General features: G+C 39.7%; 1 protein-coding gene across 3 annotated transcripts in view; it reads right to left on the bottom strand.

Moving 5' to 3' along the window:
- Nucleotides 1-226: 226 nt before the first annotated feature.
- ACADSB (acyl-CoA dehydrogenase short/branched chain) overlaps nucleotides 227-17,426 on the bottom strand; it is a 41,634-nt gene continuing 24,434 nt past the window's right edge. For all 3 annotated transcript variants that reach the window (XM_055300449.1, XM_055300450.1, XM_055300451.1), the window contains 8 exons: nucleotides 16,427-16,633; nucleotides 15,836-16,006; nucleotides 14,571-14,696; nucleotides 12,948-13,040; nucleotides 10,377-10,466; nucleotides 6,568-6,705; nucleotides 4,406-4,505; nucleotides 227-3,713 (listed from right to left, as the gene is read on the bottom strand). In XM_055300449.1, coding sequence (XP_055156424.1) covers nucleotides 3,643-3,713; nucleotides 4,406-4,505; nucleotides 6,568-6,705; nucleotides 10,377-10,466; nucleotides 12,948-13,040; nucleotides 14,571-14,696; nucleotides 15,836-16,006; nucleotides 16,427-16,633 — 996 coding nt within the window. In that variant the 3' untranslated portion in view covers nucleotides 227-3,642. The remainder of the gene's footprint in view (nucleotides 3,714-4,405; nucleotides 4,506-6,567; nucleotides 6,706-10,376; nucleotides 10,467-12,947; nucleotides 13,041-14,570; nucleotides 14,697-15,835; nucleotides 16,007-16,426; nucleotides 16,634-17,426) is intronic.

Genomic DNA, 17,426 nt, shown 5'->3' with positions numbered 1-17,426 from the left:
ACATGAGAGGCAAGCCATCAGCACGGGAAACGAAGGTGTTATCTGTTTTGTAGGAAGATTACATGATTTTGTTACTTCATCTGTATGTGAAGCAAACAACTTTGCTTTGTCAGAGTAGCAAGGATCTCTAGTTAACTTAGTGCTGTATTTTTTATTCTCCATAGAATATTGATTTCGTAACACTGGATAACATTAAAATGAAACTTGCACATCAAGAAAGATCAGCAAGGATATAAACTAGTACATTTATTAATATATGTCATAATCAAAAACCCCAATCATACACGGAAATCTTCACATCTGACATGCCAGCTTTAACCTATGGGAACTAGTGTCTTTGTCAGGTGATAAGTATATAAGCAATGACAGTGGTCAATCACGACACTTTTGAAATGTTAACTCTTTGTCAGTTAAGCCTAAAATAAATCTACAAGAATACTGAAATATAACAAGAATGAAATCCAAAAATCTGTTGAACAGAGATGATGTCAAGTAGGAGGAAGAGCACTGAATTGGGATCCCGTACATTTAGATTCTTGCCTTGTTTTGTCCCTGGGAGATGACCGTGGTCAAATATTCTAGGCTATGAATCCTTCACTTTTAAAATGAGAGTTGGCTGGATAGTTCTTTAAGGTCTTTCTAGGTTTAACTTTCCATGATTCTAAAATCTCTGACACTGATTCATTTTCGTGTTGTATAATAAATCTCTAACAATCCTGACTTGGCACTTGGGCTGAATCCAGCTCCACCCACACAAAGACAGCCAAGCGTTTCCTTGGTGTTTGGGTTCACCAAGAATCACGGAGGCCTGATCCTCAAATTAACAAGGAAAAATGACAGTCTTCAGGAGGTGAACAAGCTCATCCTGCACTAGACACTAATTCAGCATAGACAGTTTTAAAGACCCCAAATTCATGCTTATTAAGAAAAGATATAAGGGTTGGGTGTGTGGGTGGCTCAGTTGGTTAATCAACTTTTTTTTTTGTTAAGGTTTATTTATCTGAGAGAGAGTGAGCAGGGGCAGGGGCAGAGGAAGAGAATCTCAGGTAGATTCCCTGCTGAGAGTGGAGCCCCCCTACATGGGGCCCCGATCCTGTGACACTGAGACTGCGACCTGAGCTGAAATTAAAAGTCAGAAACTCAACTGACTGAGACACAAGGGTGCCCCAAGGGTCTAAACTCTTGATCTCAGCTCAGGTCTTGATCATGCTAGCCACAGAACCTACTTAAAAAAAAATAAAAAAGGAAAACCCCACAACATCCTCTTTGGCAAAAGGTAAAATAATGATGATTCATTAATAGTAGGTAGATACATTAACTATAACATATAATTAATTTTTAACTGGCTTTTGTGAACATGCACCACATATATACAGACCATTAGATTTTTATCAATACTGAATATGCATTCGAGGTCTGGATATACACAAGAGTTTTTCCAATGCTACTAATTTGAACACAAGGTTTATTCTAGTTTCACATATTTATAATTCCACAGGAACCAGCTGGGATTTTTTCTTACTAATGTTGGCTTCTATTGCATTACTTGTAAAGCCCACCTCTTTTTTATATAATCACAGACATTAAAGATGTCCAGCTCCATTTTAGGGCAATTCGTCTATTCCCCTACTTTCCTTATTTAAATATTCATCATTCATTCGAGGTGGGGGGAGAGAAAGAGCATGCATAAGCTGGGGGGAGACGCAGAGCCTGATGCGGACTCGATCCCAGGACCCCAGAATCATGACCTGAGCTGAAGGCAGACACTTAACTGAGCCACTCAGGTGCCCTCCCCTACTTTCCTTATCTAATCACACTGTCTTTTTGTTTGGAAAGACTGAATGAATGAGTTTCTATCATCTCCCTATTTGAAAGTCAAGTAGACTTTATCTCTTTTGATCCAAGGTCTAAATCTGTCTTTATTTCTTCCTGATATTTTAAAGTAATCCTAGCTCTTTGTATTTACCAATTCTGAATATTTAACTGTGATTTGTGTTATAGAAATTAAGCCAATTCAAGAAACATCAATGTTCAAACCAAAATTACTTTTAAAATGTCAAGTTTTCTTAATAAACATGATCCTTTCATTTACGTACTAAAATGTTTCCCATTTGCACTGAACCTTGAAACATTTGAAAAATGTTTCTCTAACTCTCTAACATCTCTAACTCATGACACTTTTTCAGAAAATATAAAACTCTAACCACTCTCTTGTCCACTTCCCTGGGTGGGAGGGCCAGGGTCCTCTTCTCCTGATTGAGAATCCCCAATACCGAAGAAATGGCATCACCTACTATGTTTTGTTGAGCTTTGCCTTTCTATAATTTGTACTGTGAGACAATAGATTTATTTTTGCCTTCCTAGATATAAAATAATTTCTCTATTATTTTTTACACCACAGAATATGCTTTTTCAAACTCTATAGGTCCCGTCTCTCTCTCATTCCTTATAAGATTTTGATATACTTCTTTATAGGAACAAGACTTCTCTCTCTCTCTTTTTTTTTTAAAATTTTTATTTATTCATGAGAGACACAGAGAGAGGCAGAGACACAGGCAGAGGGAGAAGCAGGCTCCATGCAGGGAGCCCGATGTGGGACTCGATCCCAGGTCATGCCCTGGGCTTAAGGTGGCGCTAAACCGCTGAGCTACCTGGGCTGCCAAGACTTCTCCCTCTTGAGAGTCATGAACCAAAACATTTCTGCATTACTTTATCAGGCCCAATAACTAAGTTTGATGAAACATTATTCAATTCAAATATGGAAAGAAATGATGTTGAAAAATAACAGAATAAAATATTATAATATTGAATATGTTCTGATTATGAAACCAAGTTGTTTAAACTTTATGCTCGAAAACTAACAGACTTGCTTGTAATTTTTTTTAAGTGAGCTTTCTGCCCAACGTGGGGCTTGACCTCACACAGCCCTGAGATCAAAAGTCACATGCTGCTATATTGATTGAGCCAACCAGGTGCCCCGAGAGACTTGTTCTTAAAATGATCTGCTGAAATCATCATGAAATACATCCTTTATGCAGGTCAGTTATAGTAAATTATATTGCTTTATTTTGTCAAAATAATGCTTTCCATCATATGATCCTCAGAACGATACACTTATTTTCCACCTACTTCCAGATATTTAGAACTTGAACTTTCAGAATTTTTAATTCAATTTTCTTTAGATTCTTCTAAATGCATTTTCAGTTTCTACCTAGTTTAGAAACTTAGAATTGATCTGTAGAATTGCCAACTATGACAAAAGCTTCTCTGATTCCAAAAAATAAAAGATGTAACAGGAACATAAAATAGCCACGTCTGTAAGTAACACTCCAAATGTATTTTTCCAAATGCTGACAGAGTGAAACTTCTGTCTTACCTGAAGCTAGAATGTGTACGCAACTTTAAAAACAGTTCTAGAGAAAATATGGATGCGTTTCTTCCCAAATTTGCAAAATGATTTCCTGTGCCTATTTAATGCAGACTGGAAAAACAGATAAGAGAGTAAAGGTCTACCCCAAGAATCAGGAATAAAGGGCTTCAACAGAATACTTCAGTGCTGCAGAGGTTTACTTCCCCAACAAGGCACGATAGTTTAGAATTTTATACCAGCAACAAGGGGGAGAGGCCTCATGCCTGAGGGCATCAGTATTCCGCATCAATGCACTTCGCGATGGTGTTCAGCTGGATATTTGAAGTTCCTTCATATATTGTGCCTTATATAAAAGGGAACAAAAAGAACAATGAGAAGGGCACCCAGAACTAGCGTCTACATAAGAAATCGCTCTTACACGTTACCTCTGTAGTCGTTGTAACACTGTCACCAGAGACATCTTTCAATGTCCCTGAATGTGGGGCTATGCGACAGTCATTCTAAGAGATGAGAAGATTCCATTTGGAAATTGGATTCTGATTCCAGAATCAGTATGAAACAGGTGACATCTCTCATTCCTAAACTATCGATGCATAAGCTTTTCAAAGCCCCTCGTTTTGGTCTTCCTATCTGGCAGTGGAGCACCAGACGCTCAGGCTTGACAAGGCACGAGGCTTCTGAAACTAGAACTTCCAAGGAAGCTAAGATTCACCATTTGATGACTCAAATATATTAACATTTTTAGTAAAAGAAAAATTACAACAGTTACTCTTGTTGCACCTTTACTAAAAATCTGTTGAGGCACTGAACAAGGCAGTTTGAGGTTTTAAAAAGATATAATCCATCTTTTTCTTGGAGGAAGAGGTAGGGGGCAAAATACAGTCATCGAAAAGGAGAGAGCCAATAAACACAACACTGAAGAGATAAAATTGCCTTTGCCTAAGTATAGTAATATAAACTCAAACACATACAGCAGCCCAAACAGCTATAGAGGCAAATAAAGAAAGCAAAATAAAACATACAAAATCTATTTACCAATTTTTGCATCTCGAAAGTATTTTTCCACAGGGTAATCTTTGGTGTAGCCAACTCCTCCCATCCACTCGATGCACTTACTAGTTGTGAGGCCCGCAACCTGCCAAAACCAAGCACCAAATAACACGCTGAAACCAAGTAACTCATGCACCCTAAATGCTCCCGCAGAATATTTTAATAACATTTTAATTCACTGCTGTTGGCAAGTGAAAGGACTGAAGTTACTTGGTAAGATAGCATCGTCACCTAATCTACATCATTTATACAAACTGTCCTATTATTTCACAACATTCCTGTTTTCTGAAGAAAATCAGGGTATTGCTCAGACACAGTCACATGCCACCAGGCACCATCTATTCAGCAAATATTTATCAAGGGCCTTCCTTCTATCACACATTCTGTCAGCGTGGGGTAAGCCATGGCAGGTGGCCACCACCCCATGGTGGCCAGTCACTGCCCTTCTGGTTCACATGTCAAGCCAACAGTTACAGAAACAGATCAACTTTATGGTGCAACAGGAGAGCTGGCTAGAAAAGTGGACGGACTTCAGAGGTGGGGGGGGGGCATGTGAGGAGATGACAGCTTCGCTGAGGCCCAAAGGACAATTTAGGGAACATTTCAAGGTGGGGAACACATGGGAGAGCTTCAAGGGGAAGATGGATTTATCGACCTCAGGGACTGAGGGGGCAGTGGGCTGGGGTCCAGGCAAACTGTGAAGAGAATGGAGAGGCAGGCGGGCCTCACAGGGACAGGCAGGCTCAATACTGTAAAGGCCCCCAAAAATGTCCATGTGCTAGTCTCCACAAACTGTAGTGTTTGTTACCTTACATGACCATGAGACCACAGATGTGGTAAGTTGAGGGCTTTGAGATAAGAGATGGTCCTGAATAGCTTGGGTGCGCCCAATAGTATCACAACGTTCCTCGTAAAGGAAAGAGGGAAGTGGGGAGGGGGCTAGGGTCAGATTTGAACACACTGCCCCGTGGGCCTTGAAGGCAGAGGACAAGACCATGAGTCGAGGAACGTGAGCAGCCTCTGGAAGTGGGGAGAGTGAGGAAATAGATTCTCCCCAGAGCCTCCAAAAGGCAGCTTTGCTAACACTATGATTCGATCCCAGGGATAATTCATTTCAGACTTCTGACCTCCAGAGCCAGGAGGTAATAAAATTGCATTGTTTTAGGCCGCTCGAGTTTTGGTAATTTGTTAAAAGTAGCAACGGGAAACGAATACAAATATTGTTCCCTTTGCTGTGAGAAGCCATGAAGGTTAAGCTGGAGCGACATGGCCACCCGGACACCTATGGAGCAGCAGGGACCTATGGAGCAGCAGGGAGATGGGTGTGCCGTCTGGTCAAGAGATGGGACAGCTAGGACAACAGGGGGCAGTGGAAAGGGAGAAAAATATATTATATATTATAAAGTATTATAGTATTATAAAGTATTATAAAGTATAAATATAAATATATTTATATATAATATACTTGGGGCAGAAGCCTCAGCAACTGATGGTGAGTTCAAGGTGGGGACGAGGGCGAAGAAGGTGACAGGATGGCTTAGGCTCTCACAGGTATAATCGAGTGGGCAGGTGGCATGGACACTGGATCTATTAGTCTGGACCTCAGAAGGGAGGTTGAGGCAGGTGATTGAATTTGGGGGCTGAGAGGCTAAGGGGCTATTCCAAGCTATGGAATGACCAAGGCAAACTGCAAAGGTGGGGACGCAGCAGCCAGTGATTTGGCAAAGTTTTCCAGCCAAAGTCTACTGGGTTAAACAGAAATATCAACAGGAAGCATTCAATGAAAACATCAACAACCTCTTCTTGGGGTTTTCATTTCACATGATCTCCCTGGTATTCACTGTGCCCCAGCCGGAAACCAGGTGTGGGATGCTATCACTCAGATGAGGCTCACCCAGGGACTCATGAAGAGTGTTCTATCTGAATTAAGCGACTCAGTTTCCACTGAAGAGCCTGTGATAGCACTGAGACCCCACAGAATTAAAGCACTTTCCTCCGGAAGCTTTTCTGTTGTAGGAACTGGAAAGTCTCCTATTTTATTTGAAAAACAAATGTTTAATCAATACACCTGAGTGAAAAGGTTAATACATACATAACCAGGGGGTCGGGGGAAGAAGGCTGAACTACATATTTTGTTTGTGTTTTACCTCTGCGGCATAGTATTTGGCCATAGATGCTTCTTTTATGATTGGCTTCCCGATTTCCAAAAGCCTAGCAGTGTTGTATGTTAGCAATCTTGCAGCTTCCAGCTGGGTGGCCACGTGAGCCACTTGGTGTTGGAGTCCCTGTAACATTCAGGCCCACGTTAGAGAATGATGATTTCTGGAAATGCAACTTATCCTCCAAGTCTTGCCTGGAGATGGACCACTGACAGAACAAAAATATACCCCTTAAATGGAATTTACATTCGTTTTGTAGAAACACTTGAAAATCCCAATACTGCAATCCAAAATGAAATTTTTAGAAAACTCAAAGTTCATGTAATTCTTTGTAATTGGCAAGATCAAAAAAAATAATCACAGAATTAGGTTTAAAAATTTGTAGTATTTAATAATTTAAACCTGTTTTATGATCAAAATTAAGGTAAAACTAAGTGTTGGCAAAGCAAAAGTATGAATATAGTTTTTATTCACTTGAATTCAGAAAGTTTTAATTCTGCATACAGCCTCAGGGCATCAAGGAGATGTTGTTAGCTACAAAGTAGTGAAGGAATATATGAAGCTCCAATTATCTTTAAGTAACTTCACTGAAGTAACGCTGCTGCAATATCCCAGAGCAGGTACCAGTCAGGGTTACAGAAAAAGAATAATTAAAAAAAAAAAAACCCAAAAACACCCTGAAAAAATTACTACTACTCTGAAATTTTAGAGGGTAACGGACCACACACTAAATGTTAATCAAATAAAGAAGTGAGCTGGTGAGTGAGGGTATGAATATTAATTTATTTACTTTTATTTTTTTAAATTTTTAAAATATTTTATTTATTTATTCTTTCATGAGAGACAGAGAGAGAGAGAGAGAGAGAAAGGCAGAGACAGAAGCAGGCTCCATGCAGGGAGCCCGACATGGGACCCGATTCCGGGACTCCAGGATCACAACCTGGGCCAAAAGCAAATGCTAAACTGCTGAGCCACCCAGGGATCCCAACATTAGCAGTTTAGAATTGTAAACAATTTTCTGGAAATATGGGCAGAGATACATTTATTAGAAATGGATGTGTTTCCCACGCCTGGTGGCTCTGTCCGCTCAGGTACAGAGTGAGCACCACTATATGCCAGGCACTGTGCTGAGCACTACAGATACCACACTGAACAAGGCAGAGTTCCTTGTGCTCATGACTTAGCCCAGCAGGGAGAACAGACAGTTAAAAACAGTATTGTTTGCAAATACCCTACAAATTGTCCTTCTCCTTCTATAATACTTGATATGCACAAAAAACCCCTGTGACATGTACAGTTTATGAAGCATAACAATAAACTGAACACTCACGAACCTATGCGTAGAGCGAATATCATCTGATTTGTCTTTTTACTTCATGGCATCTTTTGAGGAAAAGAAACTGGGTAAATTCAGCATTACTATTAATTTTTATAATGAATCCTTTTTGTGCCTTGCTTACCAAATATTTCCCTACAATGAGGTCACAAAAATATTCTATGTTTTCTCCTAAAACTTATAATTTTTGCTTTTTATGTATTTAGCATACCTGAAATCTATTTTCCAGGTATGGTGTGAGGTAGGGATCCAGGCTCATTTTTTAAATTTTCTTCCACAAGGAAAGAACAGTCCTACTCTGTGATCTACAATGCTATCTTTATCCCATATCAAATTTCCATACGTGAATCAATCTATTTCTGGCCATTCTGTTTTGTTCCATCAGTCGATTTGTCTATTTTGATGCCAGTATCACTGTTTTAGAATTGTGTATGCAGAATGCAGAGATTCTAATTATTTTTGAAAGTACATTCAGTTCAAATAAACCAACAATCGCCATCCAGGTTGCCTACTCCAATGACATGGAGTAGGCATAAAACAGGTACCATGAGAGGCATAAAAGTGACTCTGGCATGTCTCTTGCTCTAAGAAAACGAAGCACTGCTGGATCCTGGTTCCCTGACTACATTATGAACACAGGGCCTGGCATAGAGAACATTCTCAATGAATCTATGCTAAATAAATGACTGAGAGAAATAAAGATGAAGAGGCCTGATCTCTGCCCAAGGAGCTTGTAGTCTAGAGAAAGACATGAATGAGTATATGCAAAACAAAAACCAAATCATTCTAATGAGATGAAAGCAGTTAGGGAAAACTAATAAAAGCTTCAGATATATGTTATATAAAATGAATAACACTGCTTTTTAAGATAAAATTTCTAACAGTTTTCTTTTAATTACTCACATCAGGCATCTTTAGAAGAGTCGGGATTATACCTATTAGTTCACCTGATCCCGTATCCCTCCCTCGCCAACTCCACAGACACAGAAATGCTGTTTCCTGAGTACAGAGGAGATCTTCCACAAACCGTCTTCATATTCTGTCCCTTTCCTTATAATCTATGTGGCTCTGAGAAAGTACTCTAGTGGGGGCGTCTGAGCAGCTCAGTCAGTTTAGCGTTTGCTAAACTGGGTCCTGGGATCAAGTCCCGCATTGGGCTCCCTGCTCAGTGGGGAGTCTGCTTCTCTCTCTGCCTCCACCCCTCTCCCCTGCTCAGGCTCTCAAAATCAATAAAAAAGTCTTTAGAAAAGGAAGAAAGTACTCTAGTATAATGAAATGAAAACCAGACCTGAAACCAAGATAAAACACCTATCATTTGACACATGACTCCCTGCATGTCTTTGGGAACTCAATCTCTAGGAACTTCTGTCTCCCACGTGTAAGATGCCCTGACAGCACGGGTTGGGGGAGGCCCTGGCCAGGCCTGACATGCTTGTTCTTTCCAGGCTTTAAACTGATTGCACACATTCATTGCACTGAACTGGGTGCACCCAGGCCAGAACTTGCTATGCCTTGAAATATCTAGCGCACATGCAATCTGTGTGTGCCTGTGTGAGGCCAAGTCCTTATTATAGCATCTGAAGATGATGCAGCACAACAGAGCTGGCGATGTAACGAGAAACTGTTCTTGGAGCCTAGAGCTGCTTACAGGGAGGTTTTGCCAACATGTAAAGTAATTACTCTGGATTTTTTAGGTAAAGTGCTTGAGTAAATCTGGTAAGCTGCCACTCCGGGCCTTCCCTAACCTGGTGAGGCCTCAACATGACTGAAGATGCCATTGCCACCAATGGTCCCCTTATCTGGGGAGCCTGAAAAGACACATCCTTAGACCAGGCCAGTATCTTTCTCAGCGCTTGGCTGAGAACACCTCACTTGTACTCACTGCAGTGAACTATACCTTCTATAGGCAAGAAGTGTCAAAGTGTAGTCTTTGGAGGATTACTGTGTGGCTCTGGCCTGCACAGGGGACTCTGGATAAATGCCAGCATTTACCAAGCACTCATTACACTCAGGCAACGTGGTAAATACTCTACACGTCTACCCGATGCAAAGTCACCCTCATATTATCTTTAGTTTAGATATAACAGTTGGGGCTTGGGGGACGGCGGGTAACTTGCCCATGGCTGACAGCTGCTAAGACAGGGAGTTGGGATTTGAGCCCTGGAAGCCTGACTGCAGACCCCATACCCCAGAACTTAGGAAACAGGGCAAAGACAACTCTGAAATGCTCACCAGGAAATCTGGAGTCATGCTACAGGTGGCCCTCAAGGACTGCTTTCTGTCCTTGGAGAAGGTCAAGGCATTCACAGGTATGTGCCCGGAGACCTATTCCTTCCTCCTTTCTACTTCTCCCATTAAAATCCCCGTGAGGAGGCCCCCTCCACAGCTTTATGACACAGCTCTTCATTAACAGGAAGCCACGAGAGTACAGTTCGGTACAAAGAAGCTAATAATGATATACCTGAAAATCAAATATCCTTTTGCCAAATTGCATCCTTTCTTTCATATATGGAACAGTATAGTCAAAGCACCCTTGAGCCAGTCCTAGCATCTGTTAAAAAAAAAAAGGACAATTTCTTATTTTGTTATAAGTTTACATTTTTAATTATTCAGGGTATAAATTCCTTTTATAGGCATATTGAAGAGCTGGGGTTAGGGGCAGAACTGGAGGCATAAAAGGGGTACCTTCGCCCACTGCATCTGTAGAACTTAACTTCCAGTGACTGGGAGAAGATTTGAGCTATTTCATATAAATAGGAATGTATTTAATTCTAGCAGAGGTAAATCCTCCGGCTTGGCTGTGCTCATACAACCAGGTTACTTCTAAGGAAGTTTCTAGTTTAAGCTCTGAGTCTCTAGGCACAGAGCGAGCCATGGCAATGTTGCTCTCAACTAGCCTCAAAGACTGTAGAGAAGCTCCCTCTAGTCCTTCTAGAGGGCCAGCGTGGAAGGTCACTTGCTAACCTTCTATCTTCTTGTCCATTTTGCATATTATCAGGATTAATAAGAGCTTCAGGGAAGGCATTGAACATAAAAGAGCAGTGTTTCTCAACCCTGGCTGCACATTAGGACCATCTGTGGGAACTTGATTTAAAAAAAAAAAAAAAAAGCACGATGTGAGGTCTAAAGAGTGGAGGGCGTGGGTGGCCTGGACCTTAGCGTTTTCAAACCTTCACGGTTTCCTGCAGGGCTACAGTGAGAGCATGTGGTAAAATCACAGATTTATGCATTGGAACAGTCAGGCCATGGTGGCAATCTCAGCCAAACTGTCTCACTGCTAACCACCTATTTGAATCAGCTTGAAGGATTCAAGCTTGGAAACGGTTTCTAAATTCCAACACTAGGTGGCCATTAAGTCAGGATCTCATTATGTCAAACTATGTGGGTTTTACAAAAAGGAAAACGAAATCAATAATGAAAGCTTTGGGGGAAATGCCCACAAACGTATCAATATTTCATTAGTGTTCATTCACATTTTCCTTTAGTCTTTTATTTTGAATTTTCTGGAGAACAGAATTTTGTGCTAAAAGTTAAAGGACACCACCCCCAAAGACCCCCAAACAGGGGGCAGCAACCCCCTGAACTTTTGGCTGAGATAAGATGATGTCACCAAACTCTTATGACTAAAGTTTATAGCTGATAATATCCTACGTTGATGTGAAAATTAATATGACCAGCTGTCAACCACAACAGGCTTTTTCATCTCTGTAAAATGTTTTCACTATCAATACTGAAAAGCTAAATGGTCTTCGGCTGCAGTTTTGAGGATAGATGCCTTCAGTTCGCTGTTCTATGTGACTTTCTCTACAAGGTATCCACAATGTTAATCAAGAAATAACTCCCTGACCTTAACTTTTAATTAGGTTATAAGATAACTTGGAGTAATTAGACAAAAGCCCAGGCTGTGTATTTTACTGCTAGAACATCTATATTATTTATACGTCTGAGAACAAGGAGAGCCAGTATTATGGTTTTTAATGCCACAGCTGATGAAGTTGCATCACAGAAAAACATTAAAAAGAACAGGCCATTTCTCTCATTATCTCGCTTTGTGAGAAATATGGGTTAAGTCTTCATCTAAGAATATTGTTAGCAAATTAACAGCAGCAAAAAAAAAATTTTTAAATCTAGAGGAATAGTATAGTACAACATTTAACTATTCCAATAGCTAATATGTGTAACATCTTCAAAATCTAAACGCTGCAAGTTTTTTATTTTGGGATATTCATTGATTAAAAATAAACAAATATATTCAAAATGACATTTAAAAAAAGATTTTATGTTTAAGTAATCTCTACACTCAACATGGGGCTCAAATTCATAACTCCAAGATCAAGAATCATATGCCTCATAGACTGAGCCAGCCAGGCGACCCCAAAATGACACTGATAAGAAAACCAAAGATGCTATTCATTTTGTTAATCAAGAAAACAACTGATTTCACTTCACAGGAAAATGTAATGTGCATTAAAAAGGGCAAATTTGGTTTTAAAAAATGGAATAGTTCTCATCATATGTATCCACTTAATTGTGGCTATTTTATTTCAAGCACCACACACATACAACTGCCTGATTTTCACATGCAAAACACTAAGCAACAAATCTTTCATTCTTTACAGATTACAGGCCCTTACTATATGTAATATTAGGTATTCTTAATTGAAAAAAATTTCTTCTAGAATGAACTTCAAAAACTGAAAAGGTGATTTTTTTTAAAAGTCATATTTAATTTACAATATATTTGAGAAGTTATCGATCTAGGTATTGGATAATACTTAACGTTCTCAAAGCAGAAAAAAGCGTCACCACTAAGCCATTGTTTGGTTCTCGGGGCATTACATAATTGACTAAAGTGGGAACTGAAAGAAATGAGAAGCCATTCTTTCACTGCACGGAAGGGAAGGGCGCCATCTTGTGTTCACAAGCTTCTAATACTCATCACTTTTATGTATTTTTTCTTTTTCTTTCTTTCTACATTTTAATCAACCCACACTGTGAAAGAGTCAAGCAAAATGGCTACAATGTGACCAACCTGTGCAGCAACTCCTATTCTGCCTTCATTAAGAATCCCTATGGCATGCTTATAGCCGTGTCCAATTTGTCCCAGGATATTGCTTTCTGGAACCTGAAAGGAAAAACGTGCAGTGATTTCTACTTTTAATTTTATACAACTCATTTTGATTATATAGTTTTATATATACAACATTTCCAATTTGTGTGACAGGACTCTAGCCCAGGACTTAGCAAACTCCAAGGTGACTCCTCGCCTCCATCTCCCTCTCCATGGTTTCCCTCACAGCTCTGGGAGAGGGCAGGACTCACGGCAGTGCTGCTTGCTATGGCTTCCGCTAGCACCCAGCACAGCCATGTGTGGAATGAATGAATGAATCTATAAAAAGGGAATCTCATATCGATAACAAGTGAATAACAATTTTCCCCAATTCTTGCCTATATGTTCTAGTATGAGATAGAACATACTAGGAGTTACATGAAACATGTAAGTACTTGCGTAAACCAAGGGCGTCAAACCTTTCTTCTGTGGAGACTATTATTTATGGAGACATAAATATCAACAGAGGTATGTGCACATACATGCACGCATGAGCATACAAGGGAGGGGCGAAAGGAGAGAAGAAACAGATTAAAACGTTTATTTGTAGTTAAAATAATCTCGACTAGCAACAATAAAATAATACATTTAGCCTTATAACCTTAGGAGAGGGAGTGGGCAGACCAGAGAAAGAAAGGGCCGGGGGCATTAGTGAGGCTTGAATATCTACCTGCAAAGTCCCCCATTGCCACACACATGTGTCACTCACGAACCCATGAACTAAAAGATCAAGTTGTAATATGAGTGGTAAGAAACCTGTCACAACCTGTTCCATCTGTGTCAAGTTCTAAAACATTCTGGCTGTCTTCTCTTCGTGGTTTTTTTTTTTTTTTTTGGTTTTAAATTCAATCTAATTAGCATATATTGCATTTAGTTTCAAAGGTAGGGTTCAGTGATTCATCAGTTGCATGTAACACCCAGGGCTCATCATATCACATGCCCTCCTTAATGCCTGTCACTCCACCTCCCCTCCAGCAACCCTGTTGGTTTCCTAGAATTAAGAGCCTCTTACGGCTTGCCTCCCTCTCTGATTTCGTCTTATTTCTCTTCCTCACTTTTAAAAGATTCCACTCTAAACTGTGGGGCACTGCCTGATGGTTTCTCAGGCTCACTGGGCAACATCCCCACCTTGTGGCCTTTGGTATGTCCACAACGCATGTCCATCTCTGAAGTCAGTATCAATAAAGTATAAATGGTTCCTAAGTATGTAAATTTAAAAGTATAAATGGGATTAATTCTCAGCATTGGCTCTGAGGTCACCTGCTGGTCAGCAAGGTTTCCACTCTGCCTAAACTTGTGAAAAGTACATTTAGTCAAGATCTTACTCGAGAACACCATCAAAGTTTTACAAAATATTCTCCTCTGCATGCTCAATATTGTGACACTTTTTTTTGTAAATTTATTTTTTATTGGTATTCAATTTGCCAACATATAGAATAACACCCAGTGCTCATCCCGTCAGGTGCCCATCTCAGTGTTGTGACACTTTTCTTGTGTAAAGCTTATTTCATGCCAGTCTTCTGCTGGAAATCCTAAGATACCCACCTTGACGTTTTCAAATGTTAATGCACAGGTGGAAGAGGCTCGGATTCCCATTTTGCTTTCTGATTTCCCTATGTGAAGGCCTTCAGTGTCACGATCGACCACGAAGCAGGTAAGGCCTTTATACCCCTAAAAAGAGGATTTGAAATGCTAAGAAAAAAAATGCTATTACCACATTTGAACTGGTAAGATCCCTTGTTTCCAAGAGTTGAAAGTTAAAGAACACTAAAACTGAACTTTAGTATTAATATTAGTTGGCTCAGAGCTGCCACGTGTGTATTAGGAAACAAGAAATAATTGGAAAACATTAGATTCACAATTAAGAAGTCTAATTTCTATTACTTGTTCAGAAACCATTATGACTATTAAAATTATTAAGATACCCTAAAGTATTATTCTGTGATCATGAGCATTCCATGTTTTAAATTTAATTTTGTTCAATACAAAGTTTCAAAATTTAATTCAGTGTATGTCAGAGAAAAGACAAAAGAGAAAACATATTTACCTTTTTGCCATGTATCTATTTTCCAACTAAACAAAAAATTTCTTAAAAATGAATGTACTATGTAGGTACTTAAATTCATTCCTAAATAGAAAATGTGAAATCCTACAAAATGAAAGATCAACTTCCTATATAATTAATAATGGCAATATATGAACCTCCAAATAATTACTAATCACATCAACTGCATATATTTGAGGAGATGAGTAAATAAGACATTGAAAAGATGTCAATCATCTAACATTTCAGTATTGAGGAGAATAAGGAATTTAAGACAAAGCTTCATCTACAAAGGAAATGCAGGAGTGCATGAGTGGCTCAGTCAGTTAAGCGTCTGCCTTGGGCTCAGGTCATGATCCAGGAGTCCCGGGATTGAGCTGAGTCGGGCTCCTTGCTTGGCTGGGAGTCTGCTTCTCCCTCTGTCCCTCATTCCACTCATGCTGTCTCTCTCTCTCTCAAATAAATAAATTTTTTAAAAAATAAAAAGGAGGGGATCCCTGGGTGGCTCAGCGGTTTGGCGCCTGCCTTTGGCCCAGGGCGCAACCATGGGGTCCCGGGATCGAGTCCCACGTCAGGCTCCCGGCATCGAGCCGCTTCTCCTTCTTCCTGTGTCTCTGCCTCTCTCCCTCTCTCTGTCTATCATAAATAAATAAATCTTTTAAAAAAATAATAAAAAATAAAAAAATAAAAAGGAAATGTAAGCAGGAAAGAGATATGAAGAGAAAAGGAGAGGGGGGTAAGGAAAAAATTCTGCTTTCAGACTTACAAGGTCAGGGTTGACGTTCGCCATCACCAGGAAGAGTCCTGCATACTCTGCATTGCTGATCCACATCTTCGACCCATTGATGACATAATAATTTCCCTTTTTATCAGCTCTGGTCTTCAAAGCAAATAAATCACTACCTGCTCCAGCTTCTGAAAGGCAGATACTTCCTACCTGCGCGTGCAAACAAAAAAATTCCAAGTTAATAACGGCATTTGTAGTCTCTGTAGCAAAGATTTATGGTAAAGTAAACATGTCGCTTAAGGCTTTAGTCACTTTTAAAAACCTGTACTTATCAAAATAGTAACGGTCTTTCCACAGCATTATTTTCTAAAATATACCCTACTACTTGTCTAAGACAGATTTAAAGACTTAAGCACACATAGTCAATGTTAACTTTAATTAAATTAATTCTAATAATTGCAGTTTTCTAGACATCTCACTGTAAATGAAATCAGCAACAAAAGTATTAATATAATTGGAGCCAAAAAAAGGATTTTTGTGTCTGATGATTATTCTTTGAATTTCCAAGCAGAAATGATGTCATAAGCTCAGAAGAGATCAGATCTATTTCAACAACTCCTATCAACTCACTTTTTCTGTTGCGAGCTTGGTCAAATATGTAGCCTTTTGTTCTTCTGTTCCATATTTTCTCATCAGATTGTTAATCACTGTGTTCTGGATGTCACAAACCAATGCGACAGATGCATCGACTTTGGCTAATTCCTCTATCACGAGGATAGAGGCAAAAAAGGAAGCTCCCGTTCCTCCGTATTTTGTTTCAATTTCAATACCCATCAACTAAAAGGAAAAACAAGGAAACATAGATTAAGAAGGCTCATTTCGATATGGGAAAATTTCTTGCAAGAACAACTTCAAAATTAAATCTTAACCATATAAATTCCTGATTTTAAAACTGTGTACGTGTATTTCATTTTAACTTGGTATGGTTATTGTACAATCCTCTAAGTAGGAAAAACAATAGCAGACACTCTGTATATTTGAGAAGGAAGTAGTTGCAGGCAAGAACTGTCATTTGTTTCCTCATGGAATCTAAAAACACAGAAATCAGTAAAATGCTTTGCAGGAGGATGGAATGGAATCATGAGAAAGTGTCTCAAATGGTGAGGAAACGGAGGAAGGCAGTGGGGCACAATCTCTTCTAGGCAGGCTTCTCGCCTGGACTCATTCAGGCAAGATAATAACTGAAGGACCATTCCTTCTGGGGCATTCTAACAAGTCTCTGTGGTTGGCAGACATCTGGTGGTGTTTCCTGGAACCACCACAGACAAGGAAGAGGTGCCTGGTAAACATGACCAGATGCTGGCCAAGCTCTCGCATGACTGTCTCACTGTTCAGCCAATTCTCCTAAGTCGAGAACATGAAACTCCCATAGTTCTCCATTTTTAAGGGTCCTCATCTCAGACAGAGAATGTGTGTACCTGTAATTCAAGACCCAAAGCTGCTAACAGGTAAAAGGATAATGCTCCTCTCTCTTCTGCCCAGACACTTCTGGAATTGCAGTGTGCTATGGTCTGGGTTTCAGCTGTTATGTTTCAGCTGATGGGAAGCTTAGCCGATATGCAGGTAGAAC

The sequence above is a fragment of the Nyctereutes procyonoides genome, unplaced genomic scaffold, assembly GCF_905146905.1.
Source record: "Nyctereutes procyonoides isolate TBG_1078 unplaced genomic scaffold, NYPRO_anot_genome, whole genome shotgun sequence".
NCBI lineage: Eukaryota > Metazoa > Chordata > Mammalia > Carnivora > Canidae > Nyctereutes > Nyctereutes procyonoides.
This window is presented reverse-complemented; position numbering and strand designations above follow the sequence as displayed.